The sequence below is a fragment of the Pleurodeles waltl genome, chromosome 1_1 (genome assembly GCF_031143425.1).
Source record: "Pleurodeles waltl isolate 20211129_DDA chromosome 1_1, aPleWal1.hap1.20221129, whole genome shotgun sequence".
NCBI lineage: Eukaryota > Metazoa > Chordata > Amphibia > Caudata > Salamandridae > Pleurodeles > Pleurodeles waltl.
This window is the reverse complement of record NC_090436.1, coordinates 370513676-370526237: the sequence shown is the minus strand read 5'-3', so window position 1 is coordinate 370526237 and position 12562 is coordinate 370513676. Positions and strand designations below refer to the sequence as shown.

At 43.6% G+C, this 12562-nt stretch overlaps 1 protein-coding gene across 4 annotated transcripts in view; it reads right to left on the bottom strand.

Annotated features, from left to right (window-relative positions):
* The window catches only part of MAST4 (microtubule associated serine/threonine kinase family member 4), a 1720607-nt gene that overhangs the window by 584244 nt on the left and 1123801 nt on the right, over nucleotides 1-12562 (bottom strand). Inside the window, exon 1 of one of the 4 annotated variants that reach the window (XM_069222988.1) lies at nucleotides 2840-2976. The exons of the other annotated variants lie outside the window; for them this stretch is intronic. Within the exon in view, the coding sequence (XP_069079089.1) occupies nucleotides 2840-2886 (47 nt within the window). The 5' untranslated portion in view covers nucleotides 2887-2976. Of the gene's footprint in view, nucleotides 1-2839; nucleotides 2977-12562 lie in introns of those variants that run through there. 4 annotated transcript variants of the gene reach the window in all.

The following is a 12562-nucleotide window of genomic DNA, read 5'->3' as shown; positions in this document are numbered from 1 at the left end:
CATGCTTTGTTGTGCCTTAAAGACATTTAGTAACATTATGTTATCACAAGGATCTGCCAGCAGCTAAAACTCCTTGTAGAAAGAAGCCAAATGTCACATGACTTCAAGAAATGAAAGTGTAATAACAGCACGGAGCAGCAGGCCTGACTTGTGTGTAAACTGTGATGAAGTTAGAACAACTATTCCCACCAACTCTACATGCACAGCATGTGTCCATGTTCAGGAGAGATCCTATAGGAATGTGTTTGCAACAGATGGGCTACCTGAAAATATGAGTGAGGGGGGTCTACAGCTACCTTGCAAAAATTCTATCAGCAGTGCAGGTACTACATTACCAAGCCCAAGGAAGCTTCCTACGTCATTACCAGAAGCAGGCTTCCCTAGACGCATCAATTAAAGCCACACTGCTGTGCAAAACCACTCAAGGCCTGGCTCCGCCTCCGCAACTGGATCCTCGGCACCTGGATACCCTCCTGGGCGATAATCCGCGCTCTGCAAATCATGACTGGTTGACTGAGAGGGGCATCAAAGAAGGACTAGGGATAGGGTCCAATAAATCACTGCTACGGCCGCGACAGCCAGGGCTGGCCTTTGCTCATGTAGCACAATGTTCAAACGTATATTTGCGCATTTCCTGGCCATCTGTGCCAAGTTAGAGGTGAGGGGGCGTTGGTGAGAAAGAAGACAGAGAGGGAAAATAAGAAATGCAGGGAATATAAGAGCTAACGGAAAAGAACAAAAAGATTTATGGAAAGCCTAGAATACAACTAACAGGCACCGGGGTCTGGAGTTAGAATTAAAAGTAATTTGGTAGGTAAGCTACATTTGCCTTCAGAACCAAGGAGCCCTGGGTCTGGGTGACAACAAAATCCAAGGAAGGTATGAAGGGAGTTGTTGAAATGCAGTTAGCATAAAGACAAAAAAGAATTATACATCCATGGTCCCTTGTAAAAGACGTGATTCAAATCGTTTTGTATTTATGTTGATACCCGGATTCGTAATGAATGGGCTTTTAGTCTACGTTCATTGAAATGGAAGGATCGTGCTGTAATATTTTTCTTCAGTATTTCTTTATAAGTCCTACACTGACAACAAATCTGGCCAAGGTGGGATGTTCTCTACTGATGCAACATGCTCGGCGTCATGTGCGGTGTCTGGTAAACACGTGATCTTACATGTTTAACTTGGCACACGGTTCCTTGCTTGTGGGACACTCTAATGTTGCATTAGACATCCTAACAGGCATCTCAACGTGTAATCGCTTTGGTCTACAAAGTGCCTATTTCTTGGGTATTCAGACATTATTGTTAAGTAAACAGAAGGGCGTAACATGGTAATAACGTCAGCATAAACTGATAACTGATTATCAAGCATCCATAAGGCCATTCACCCTTCGATTTTATTGAACATTTTGAGATGGAAATACTGACATTACACGTGTGGTGTTCTCGTTTTTCTCCCTGTGTTTTATTACCATCAACTTGAAAATGGCTTTTAACTCAGGAAAGAATCGATGTAATTTAATAATAATCAGTGTGTGTAATGATGGGGTGCCTGCTTGTATTCAGGAGTTTTATTTACAGTGTGGACAGCCACAGAACGCCTTAGTACCTCAGCACTGATGCAATGTTGCCTCACAAACGCACATTGATGTTTTATTCATGTGCAAATTAAAGGGTCGCAGGAACGCCTCGGCTGTGACACAGCATAGCAAATGATCTAATTGCATGCTTTAGTCCCAAAATGCAAGTCTGCGAAGAGCAGCAGCTGCAAATGTTCACCCGAATAGTGTCCACGATGGCGCTCCGTAGTGTCCTTGAGACATGAAGCAAGCTTCATTTGATTCAGTTCCAATTGTAGTCATTTCAACAAATATCACTGAGCATTTGTTGAGACTGCTACTCTGTGATTCACCGAACCTCACGGTGACCCGAAAGAGCAGAATCGAGATTTAGCATTACTTGCTGCAAAATACTGCACCATTGTCTGAAGGTTAAGAAGAGAGCAAGTCAATGGAATAGCTCGGAATGTCCGGGGAGCCGTATGGATAAAAGATTGCTCATTTGTTTAGAATTTCTTAGAGAATATTTGTAAATTACATGTTTACCTGTTCGGTCAATACAAGAAATTGATATTTCAGTAGCCTGCATGCAGGGTTCACAAATAATTGTATTGCATTGTACAATACACAAATATTGAAATGACTTTCAAAATCCTTTTGTTTTTCTATGGATTTGGCAAACCCGCTGCTCAAATATAGTCCATTTTGATAAAATAGAGGACATTTCGCTAGACGGCACCTCATCAGTTGAGACAGCAGCATAACATTGACACAAATCCAACCAGCTCATCAGCATTCTAGTTGTAAACACACAGTGGGAGCAGGAGGTGTCTACCATATGAGACCGGGGGAACACCTTGTGTTCAGATTCACAGTATGAAGAGGTGCATTATTTATTTTTAAAATAAAGAGGCCATCCGAAGGTATCCGGAGGAGCACCAGTGAAGGGGGAGAGGAAGGAGGGATAAAGGTATATAAACACAAGCATGGCCTACAGGAGCGTTCGCGGGGTCTGGCGAGACCCTTCTGCACGCGCCGGCATCCTGCGATTAACAGATCTATGGAGCGAACCCTTATTACAGTCCGGCGAGGCCGAATCTGCGGGTTCCGGGGCTCGCAGGCACCTGCAGCCCGTCCTCCATCCTGGCGTGCGCCGGGAGCCGGAGCTGCAGTGTGCGCGCCCGTCAGCGCTCACACATGCCGAGCTGCCAGCGGACGCACAGCAGCAACGGCTGCCGTGCAGAAGCCATTAAAATATTAAAGACAGAAAATACTTACTCCAAGGTCAGCCCTGGAATCCGCAGCCGCTCCCGCTGGGCTTTCATGGTGGGTTTTACCCGGGTCTATTGTAACCATGACACACACTGGCTGTCAGCATCCTGGATGCTGACAAGAAAGCCAAAATGAACCACTACAGAGGAATGGACTAACGCTCTCTGGGGGAGGGGGGAGACGGCACGATCGGGTCCTTCCACCTCCAGCCGTAATGAAGAAATGTCAGAGGCTGCGGTTAGTCTAACAACCGGCGTGCCACCGATTGGTAAGTAAAAAAGAAACCTGCCCTATGTAACTGAGAAAGGAGGTCCCCTTTTCGTGGTCGTATCAGTGACACGAACGTTCTGCACCTCGGAAAAAACATGAGAAGTCGCCCTTTCTACGCAGAATGACAGATCCTAGGATGCAACAGCCAATATACGCCAAGAGCAGTTCATCACCACACATGCCACCCGTTTACCTATTTCGAACTCTGGTGTCAATTTTCAGCCTAAGAAATAGATTTCGTTATATTTTCGGACCCCAGGGAATGATTTGGCTATTACACCAGACACAAATATATTAAATTCGTATTGGGTATTCAGTTTCCCTAAAGTCTACAAGCCACTTAACATGACATGGGTCCAATATTCATACAAATCATCGGAGTAGAAAGGTTCATGCCTCTTGAGGAAGCATAAACATGTACCACGCCAAAATTATATAACCTAAGCATCACAAGTATGGAAGGATCACGTGATCATTTTCACAAAACTGCAGTGTTTTGCTACTAATTTCTCAGTGAAGTCTAAGCAAACTTTGATTGCGCTTGTACAGACAGCAAAGTAACAAGCACTGACAAAGCCAATAGGAATGGTATTTTAAAGTGCAAGTGTTGGTTAAAGCCATATATTGAAATATAGGTGGGGAAGCTACATGAGTGGTTTGTTACGTTTTTTCTTGTCTGCTTAAAAAATGCATGGTTTCTATATGTGTGGATGTATGTATTGCTAGAGCATTGCATAGAAAGCGCATCAGTCTTACAGTGTGGGAAGGGGACCATGCACCTTGGTAGTTCCTTCACAGGCTTAGACACTTCTGCATTAATGTAAAGTACTGTGGTCAAATGTTCAGTGACTCCTGTGGTCCATCACATACCTTAGTGGACACATAATTGCCAGACATTGGCAACATATGTCCAAGTGCTTTCACCACATGAAACACAATCGCATAAATATATGCATGTATAAACACACAGTCGAGCATACACATTTCTTACACAGTTATTAAAACACACAATTTACACTCCTCTGTAGTACATGTATCATTTCCCTTCTGAGATTGGCAAAATAATTCATTCATTTCAATGAGAAACCACTGGGTTCGATCATTTTAATGTCAGTGCATGCTTTTCAAAATGTTAAATGTTGGGAATTATGTAATAGCTCTGCAATGAGAGAGTACTACTATATGGCCCACTACTGCACCACACTACCCTGGATCAGGAGCAGCAGTACACTGCCAACCGGTGCTGCTCATGACACTTGTGATGAGATGAGACTAAACTTTCCACTGCCATCAACACAACAATTAAAAGTGAGAGAACCACTACATTGTCCAGTAGTTTACCCCACTATGTGAGGATTACAATTAATCCGGCACTCTCCTCCTGTTCATGGGCAGATGCAATGAAGTGCTGCAACACACACACACACTACATCTATCTACACTAGATCCTTAACCAATACAACCATGCATTCTTGCTAAAACAATAACTCACATATCTCCATATAACACCACACCCATGATCTCTCTTACACACACACACAAAATTATCTAGAACTCGGTCCATGAGATAAGCTTTCTATATTGCCAAATGTGCCAACCTAAGATAGACAGCCAGTGGGACTACAGCCACCCAGCATCCCACTGAGCAGTACTTCAGTGAGATGTGGTTCTGGTAACAATCTTGTTAAATATCACAGGGATGATTAGTGAAGCCCAGATACTCTTTCATGATAGAAAGGTACACTCAAGAACACCAGAAAACAATAGATACATTTTAAAGATTTATTTAAAAATTAAAATCCTATTATAGTGCACACACTATGAATTGTAACCGTAATACAGATAAACAGAATAGCAGCTGCAATGTTTACAAGTAATGTGAAAAGCAAACATATTCCAAGAAATTGGTAGTTTAATTCAGTGCCACCTTTATATCTTTAGCCTATTAAGCAGTGTTTTCCACTAAAAGGAAGCCTAATTCAAGTTTCAAACTTGGTTCACACTCCTATACTTGAAATGAACAGCTGAGTTAGTGTTCAATATAATACTACGGATAGCTATTCTCATCTCGCGCTGGGAGAATGGCTGATAAGACTCCAGCAAAGGAAAGCTGAATACACCTTCCTTCAGCAAAAGTAGACCCAGTGATTCTACATACATTTGTCTCGTCGCAGTCCCCTGGCACGAAGGTCCTCTCTAACTCTTAACACTCTACTCCTAACTTACATAACATGATATAGCTATTGTTGAATCTTTTATATGCAATTATCAGAAAGTGACCTGATGCTTCTTCACTTATTTTCTCTCTAGTAATCATGGTCCTTGAGTTTTAATAATATATGTGACATTAAATTATAATTTTTTATATGAAACAATTAACCAATGTAACTTGACAATGGAAGAGAAAAACATGACAATTATAACAGTCACACACATACATATATATGCATACACCCATGCAAACACATCCAGGCAGATACATATTCCTTACAGCCGGATATGCTGCACCAGTGAATAGATGAATTCCAACTAGAACCATTTATTAACTTTCAGCATGCCAATATCCCCTGTGTCTTGGAAAGGGACTGCAGGAAGAACCACCATAAAACTGGTCATCCAAATGCAGAAAGAGGGTGTGAGGATTCCTATCCATTGGGGGCATGAGTGGACTCCCATCACATGTATTGGTGGAGGAGTCGATGGTGCACAGGAAGTGTTCAAAATGCCATTTTGAGTCTGACACACCAAACCCTATACTGCCTCCTGCACTGCTGTCAGCTCATATGCTATTCTATTCTATGGCCAACATGCTGCACTGAGTCATGTGTGCACACACTGCAAAACCATACTGCACCAATGTGGAAAGTCATTTTGCAATGAATAACATGCAATGGACTAAAACCCTAACAATTCACAGAGCAGCATAATTCATATAAGTTGATGTAGATGTGTGAATGACATGAGAGCATGACATTTTTCTCTCACCAGATTTAAAGTGAAATAAGACAAAAAGACATTTATTGGTGAACATTCCCTATAATTCTACCTGTTCTTCTCTGTGCCTCTATAAGAGAGTGTTATTTAACACGTATGTGGCCACTGGAGGGATAATAGTCAGATCAGAAAAACAACACATTGCTGAACAGTACACTGAGGAGCTGGGGCTATATCCCTAATTTGTGTAATTCTATTTGAATAACAGAAAAACCACAAAGTGTCTGCCCACTTCTAATCCAACTAAACACGCGCTGAAAGCAAGACAAAGTTTAAGGCACAAAGTGAATGCAATTATTAATCTCAGAAAATGTGCCTTGGGCTGGAAACTCTTTAAAACTATTCTGCAACAAGAACTTATTAGTACCTCAGTATGTAAAACTCCCACCTACAAGATCTTGCTTAAGAGATGAGATATTGATTTACTTGGTCCAGGGCCATCAGTGGTTACTGCAAAGCATCTGCAGGTGGTATTATTGTTTGCCACTGGTATTCCAGGCAAATATGTTTTTTTTTGCAATCCAACAGGACAACAAGGAAAATCTTTTTATAAACAAATCAGCAACGACAATCAGTAGTGGCTTACTCAAGGAGGAGGTCAAGAGATTTGATTTTAAGAGCATTATAACATGTGGACTTACACATAATAATGAATGAATAAATAGTTTATTGTACAGATAATACAATCCCAAACAATTAAAACAAAAAACAGTCAATGAAACATTTACATAGAATAAAAAAGCTCCAGATGCACATATGAGCTAATAAATCAGATATTAAATACATACTAAAATACATAATAATTTATGTACGGTACCATCAGTAAAAAGCATTCCCACAATAATGTTGCATGACCTGCAATTAAGATATGACCAGGCCTCCACAAACAGGAACCCCACATAGTGCATAACAAAGGACCCACGGTAGTCAAGGCCCTAAAAGTGCTTCTTTGCATAAAATGATCATAAGTTAGCTACCAACAGGGATCAAAACCCATAGTGCAAAGTTGAAGCTCGGCAATTGACAAAGTTAATTCAAACCCAAAAGAGGCAAGAGGCGGGGTACATTTCAATCATTATTATCCACTGCTCGCAGTGCCCCTAAATTTGCTCTGAGCAGCTTTAATGAATTTGGTTAATAGAACATTCAACACTGAGTTCCCAGGATCCAAAGACCAAAATAATCGCCTGCCGAAAGGAGCAGATCCCCAACTAATTCCAGTTACTCCGAAGCAGAGATCTAGTTCCTTGAGCAGGGCTGGAAAGAAACAAACCACATGTTCAATATCTTCTTCCCAACAGCAATAGTCTCTACCCATCACACTCTCCTCCGGAGTTGACTGCCATGTGGGTAGATGTTTTAGAAAAAACGAATTGCCCATCCTTAAAGCCATAAATGCCTCATTCAGAAGAAACCCGTATGAGCAAGAAAGATAGCCAGCTGGAGTACCTAGCTTAAATGAGTTAATTACCTACCAGGCATGCTTACGTTTGGCAGGGAGGGATCGATCAAAGTGATACGATCATAGCTGTATGATCTTTTTGACACTTAGTTTAAAAAGAGGATGGGGGAGGTTACTTGCCCAGAGGTCCTCAGCTTTTAATCACCATTTGCAATCAGCCAGAAAGTGGAAGTGAGACCCCTTCGCTTTGGACGCACTAATTTCCAGCCACAGCCCTGACTCCAAACTACCTTCCCTGGCCCGGTGTAACTTATGACAAAGCTTCAGGAAGGCACCAGGACCTACTGCCTGCTGATCCAAAAGCCTAAATTCCAACCGCACCTGCACAGGAGAAACAAGATGCGGTACATGAAAGACCCTCTTGTAAATCTTGTTGACCAGCCTATTTAACAAACATGAGCCTTCACCCAGCAGAAATTCCTGACCATAAGACAATAGTCATCATATAATCTTTCTGCAGTTCATTGTATCTGATAAGTAGACCCTCAGAGTCGGGGCTAATTGCCCGAGCTAGTCTGCTGGCGCTTTCTTTAAACTCCGAGTTTCCCTAGAAATAGCGAAGGCAGAAGTGAGGTGGAATTACGTGCAGGTTGGTGAAACCTTGACCATAAAAAGGAAGGACATTTATCCCATAACTTAATTGGGCACACAAAACCTGATCCTTCAGAATCGAGGAAGTTTACACATTCAACCATTACTGTATCACTAATGGAAGGGTTCAATTTTATACGCTTTAGTGACTCGGAACAAACACCGCAACCCACAGCCCACGCAACATAATGGAAATGAAAATTAGATTTTATAGTTACAATCTAGGGGTGGTGATCACTGTCACACAGGATCGAAATCAAAAACTTCTCAATAAAGGGAAACCGTTCCATTTTACAAATAGTATAGTCCAAATAAGAATAGGATTGACCGTCTGATCTCTTCCAACAGGGAGGAGCATCGTTGTGCTAACGGCCATTCAGAACTTTGAAACCCATACTATTTAAATGCATTACTACGTACTCTCCCAGCGGACAGTAGAGGCAACCCAGGGGCCTCAGCTGTTCAGGAACTAACTGATGATTACAAAGATGAGGTTCTTCAAGGGCCTCAGAAGTATCATGAAACAAGTTTGTATTAAAATCCCAAGTTATAGGGTAATCAGCACGCAAATATTCCCCAACTAGGTCACCCAGAATCTGCATTGGTCGTGACAGCCTCCCTCTTTTTTCATTTTGTTCCAGGAGCGATATAAACATTAATTACAATGAGGGTTTGCTGCGAGCTCAAGTTCCTAATCACAATCCCCTGGATCCATGTGTCTTCCCAATCCAGTGTCGAAATACACCTTTTTAGTTTGACAGTAACATAAATGGCCAGCCCACTCCTAGCACAGCTATTCTTGCTCTTTCCATGGGCGGGTTTCCATATTTCTAAATACCCCAACAGCGGGCAGCTGATCTCGGCCCATGTTTCCTGCAGTTAGTTACATCATAACTATTTAGAAAGGATATTAAATCAACCTTATACACAACCCCATTAATGTTCCACGAGCATAGGGACAGACGTTCAAACATTGGGACAAAGGCCCCCACCTGTGAGGGTCATTGAGGTCACCCATGTAGAAGAGCGGAGGGCAAGCAATCCCAGTTAATCTCCGGCTGGCAGCTGGCTCCTGTGCTAGTAGTGCAGTTGAAGGTAGTGGTGCTGCCCTGAGCACCTTTCAAAATCGAAAACAGCTTCAATGCTATAGGAACCTTTGGACTTTAGGATTCACAAAACCGCACAGGGTAGCCTGAATTCTTATGAGGAATAATTGTAATACCCCAGGAATGGAATATATCTTTCTTAGCGAGAACGGACCAAGCTAAAGAAGCAGAGATCAATGGGACCAAAGTGGATTCCCCAAATTGTAAACCTTTGGGGCGAGAAATTCAATAAAGGCAATACCGTTGGATCCAATGTTACTCAGTTCTGAGTTGGCATTAAAGAGTCTTAAAATGTTCCCTCAATTCAAAATATCGTGGGCGCCCCTTGAGCGGTATTCTGATGTAAACACAAGTTTGGCAGTTGCACACTCCAATGAGGCCTTTAGGGGGCACAAAAAAGGCCTTGGGTGTGGCTGTTCCACCGTACTGGACGTTTCCAGAAGAACCTCACTCCCCATTCCCGGGGTGTTAATAAAGGAGGCTTGGTGACATGATAGCAGGGCAGGTGGCTGGCTCCCATGACTTTCAAAAGGCAACTTGGAGGGAATGAAGAGTCCTGGGCCCGTGGCCTCACCATCAGTAATTTCATGGACTGCTTTGGGGTTTGACAAGGTTGCCGCAATACTGACGTTCCCCCCCACCTGCTTGTATCAGTGGGAGTGGCCAGACTGCCAGTTTTGCCTCCCTCAGCAGGGATCAGAAAATCCTTGGGGGGAGATCCATCTTCCTTCACAATGGTACTAACTGAAGGGCCCTGAATAGGCTGCTGGATGGGAAAAACCACTCTGTTTGACCGTCAGAGAATTAGTCCGTGAGATCACATTGGACACCTCCTGCGACTGCTGCACATCAAGTTGGACCAGTTGTTGGCCATTATTTGGGGTCCCTAGAGGAGGAAGGCTCCGCCTTTTGTTCCGTTGTTTCTGGAGCCTTTTTTTTCCCCCCTCTTGCTCAGCGGGTGCTGAACTCCACAATGAGCTCCCGGTAGCAATGGTTGTAGTAAATCAGTTTGTGGCACCGTGCAGGAATGAAGGGAGTGAACTAAATCCATAGGTTCGGCTCCGGACCTCTGTGTTGAGGGTTCCGTTAAACACGGCTGGCCAGAGTACCTTGCTCAGGAACTGCGGTAACAGTAGGCCAGGTTGAATTGATGATTGTTGAAGTCTTTGCTAGAAGAAAGTCATCCAATGTTTTTAATTTAGTTGGTTTCAGAACCAGGTCTGGATGAGACCTCGAGTTTGGCAAAATCACCAGAGGCACAGGTTCTGCAGAAAGCCTCTTAATTTCAGTTAAAACAGAACTTAAAAAGGTACGCAAGGATGATAAACTTTCAATAATGGGAGAGCAGCAGCAGGTTGCTTGAACTAAGTTGGAACTTGTTTGCGCTCTAGTTATTAACTGATCTAGACTTTCTATTTTATGACCAATCCCAGCTACATAGGTGGCCAATGTATTCAACAAATCAACTTGAACATCCAGCTTATCAGAGTGATAGCTCTGAAGAAGCTGTAGCCAAACAGAACCACTTACAGCAATCTTGGAATTGAGCACAGAATTAGATTCCACCTCAGCACCACCCATAAATTCAGGTTGAAGATAAGATAGATCCAGAAGTGGTTGATCGTTGAGTTTGCCCTTGTTGAACTCAGTTTGAGAGCTACTGTCACTGACTCCACTGGATGACCTCGTGGGTAGCATAGGGAGAATGCTGCCAGTTGGTCTACAGGTCCATTGAGCGGCCGGAAGACTACTGTAGATAAAGGGGCGATACTGCAGTCCTGCTGGCAGTCTTGACTGCTTGCGGCCTGCCCATTCAGCCGAAAAGAAGCTGCTGGAGGAGCAACCCACTCCCTGCCATCAAAGGAGTGGCCACTTGAGGTGACAATTGGGGAGAGCTCATGCTTTGGTGGGTTCACAGCCAGATTGCCCTGCTGTGATGCTGATGGACTCACTTCTTCTTGAGGCTAAGTGGGTAAAAGTGAAGTCCCCTGCTTCTAGGGGGATTAATGACCCCTGGGAATTCATAAAGGTAACTTGCGAAGTAGGTTGATGGATTAACGCAGCTGTTGTCAAGGGTCCAAAAGCTGTTGGTGAAGCCTCCGTAACTGCAGACACCAAAGTTTTGTCCAGACCCGTCGCAGGCTGGGTACCCCCGCCATTTACCTTAGATTCCACTGTAGGTTTCTTTTTAAAATAGGCCAGAAGAGAGGGCTCATGAAGCTTCAAAGAACTTAAATGAGGCAGATTGACGGCAGGCTGTGGAGAGCTCAAATCTATGGAGTTAAACGATTCAGCAACTTGTGAAACCATTGAAGGAGGCACCACCGTAACGGAATTAGGCAAAAAGGGTAGGCCCGCTCATCGGGAGCCAGTGACAGGTGAGATCTAACATTGCACACAGCGTCATCTCAGTGGCCTTTCTTGCGTTTTTGAGCAATGGGATGCTCCTTTCTTACTTTGCCAGATGTCATAGCACAAACAGTTCCAACACTCCTTCCTTCAAATTAAGATCATTTTAGGCAGAAAGTAATAAAAGTCGGCGTGAGTAGATTCCTCAGTGTAGTATTTAGCAGCTCTTATGCGGCACTTATGCAGTAATGTCAAAACGTTGCATTAAAACACATGAAGACTTTAAATGGCAGCCTAAGCTTCCGTCCTCCACCACCCCCATTTGGCCCCACTTGCCACTTGCCTTAGGGGCTTCCAACAACTTCGGCTTGTTACGCTGCTCCAGTCCGGACGGTTCACCCAACACCTGGCCAATGCGCTCTGCAGACCAGGAAGCCCCCCGTAGGTCAGGGCTTGTGTCCCGGCGCTCCAGCTGCGCCAAAACCAATGCTCCAGCGGCACTCTGTGGCAATATCAGGGGCCCAGGATCCAAAATACACTGCAGACTGCCAAATCAGGATCAAGAGTCAGGAGACAGGGAATCAAATCTAGGGCATGGGGGGGCGGGTGGCTGGCAGCTTGGGAAATGTAGCTCCCCTACTTCTCACCACTGCCCGCTACAGTCCGCCACACTAACATGAGCCGAACAGCGACGCTCCAAATGCTGCACACCTTGACTCTGCCCCCACTCTCCACTCTCCGTAGTTTAATATGACAAGGTTTGGATCAGACCCAGCAGGAAGAGTTCACCAATTTTGCTTCTCACACACACTAAGCTTAATGTCTAGTCAGAACAATAGCTTTTAAAAAGAATAATTCATGTATTTACTTATAGTAAAGTAAGACAGTCAAAGTTAAGAACAACACAATAATCACAGAATGACTTAAGTTCTAAGCCAAGATAATAACATAATAATG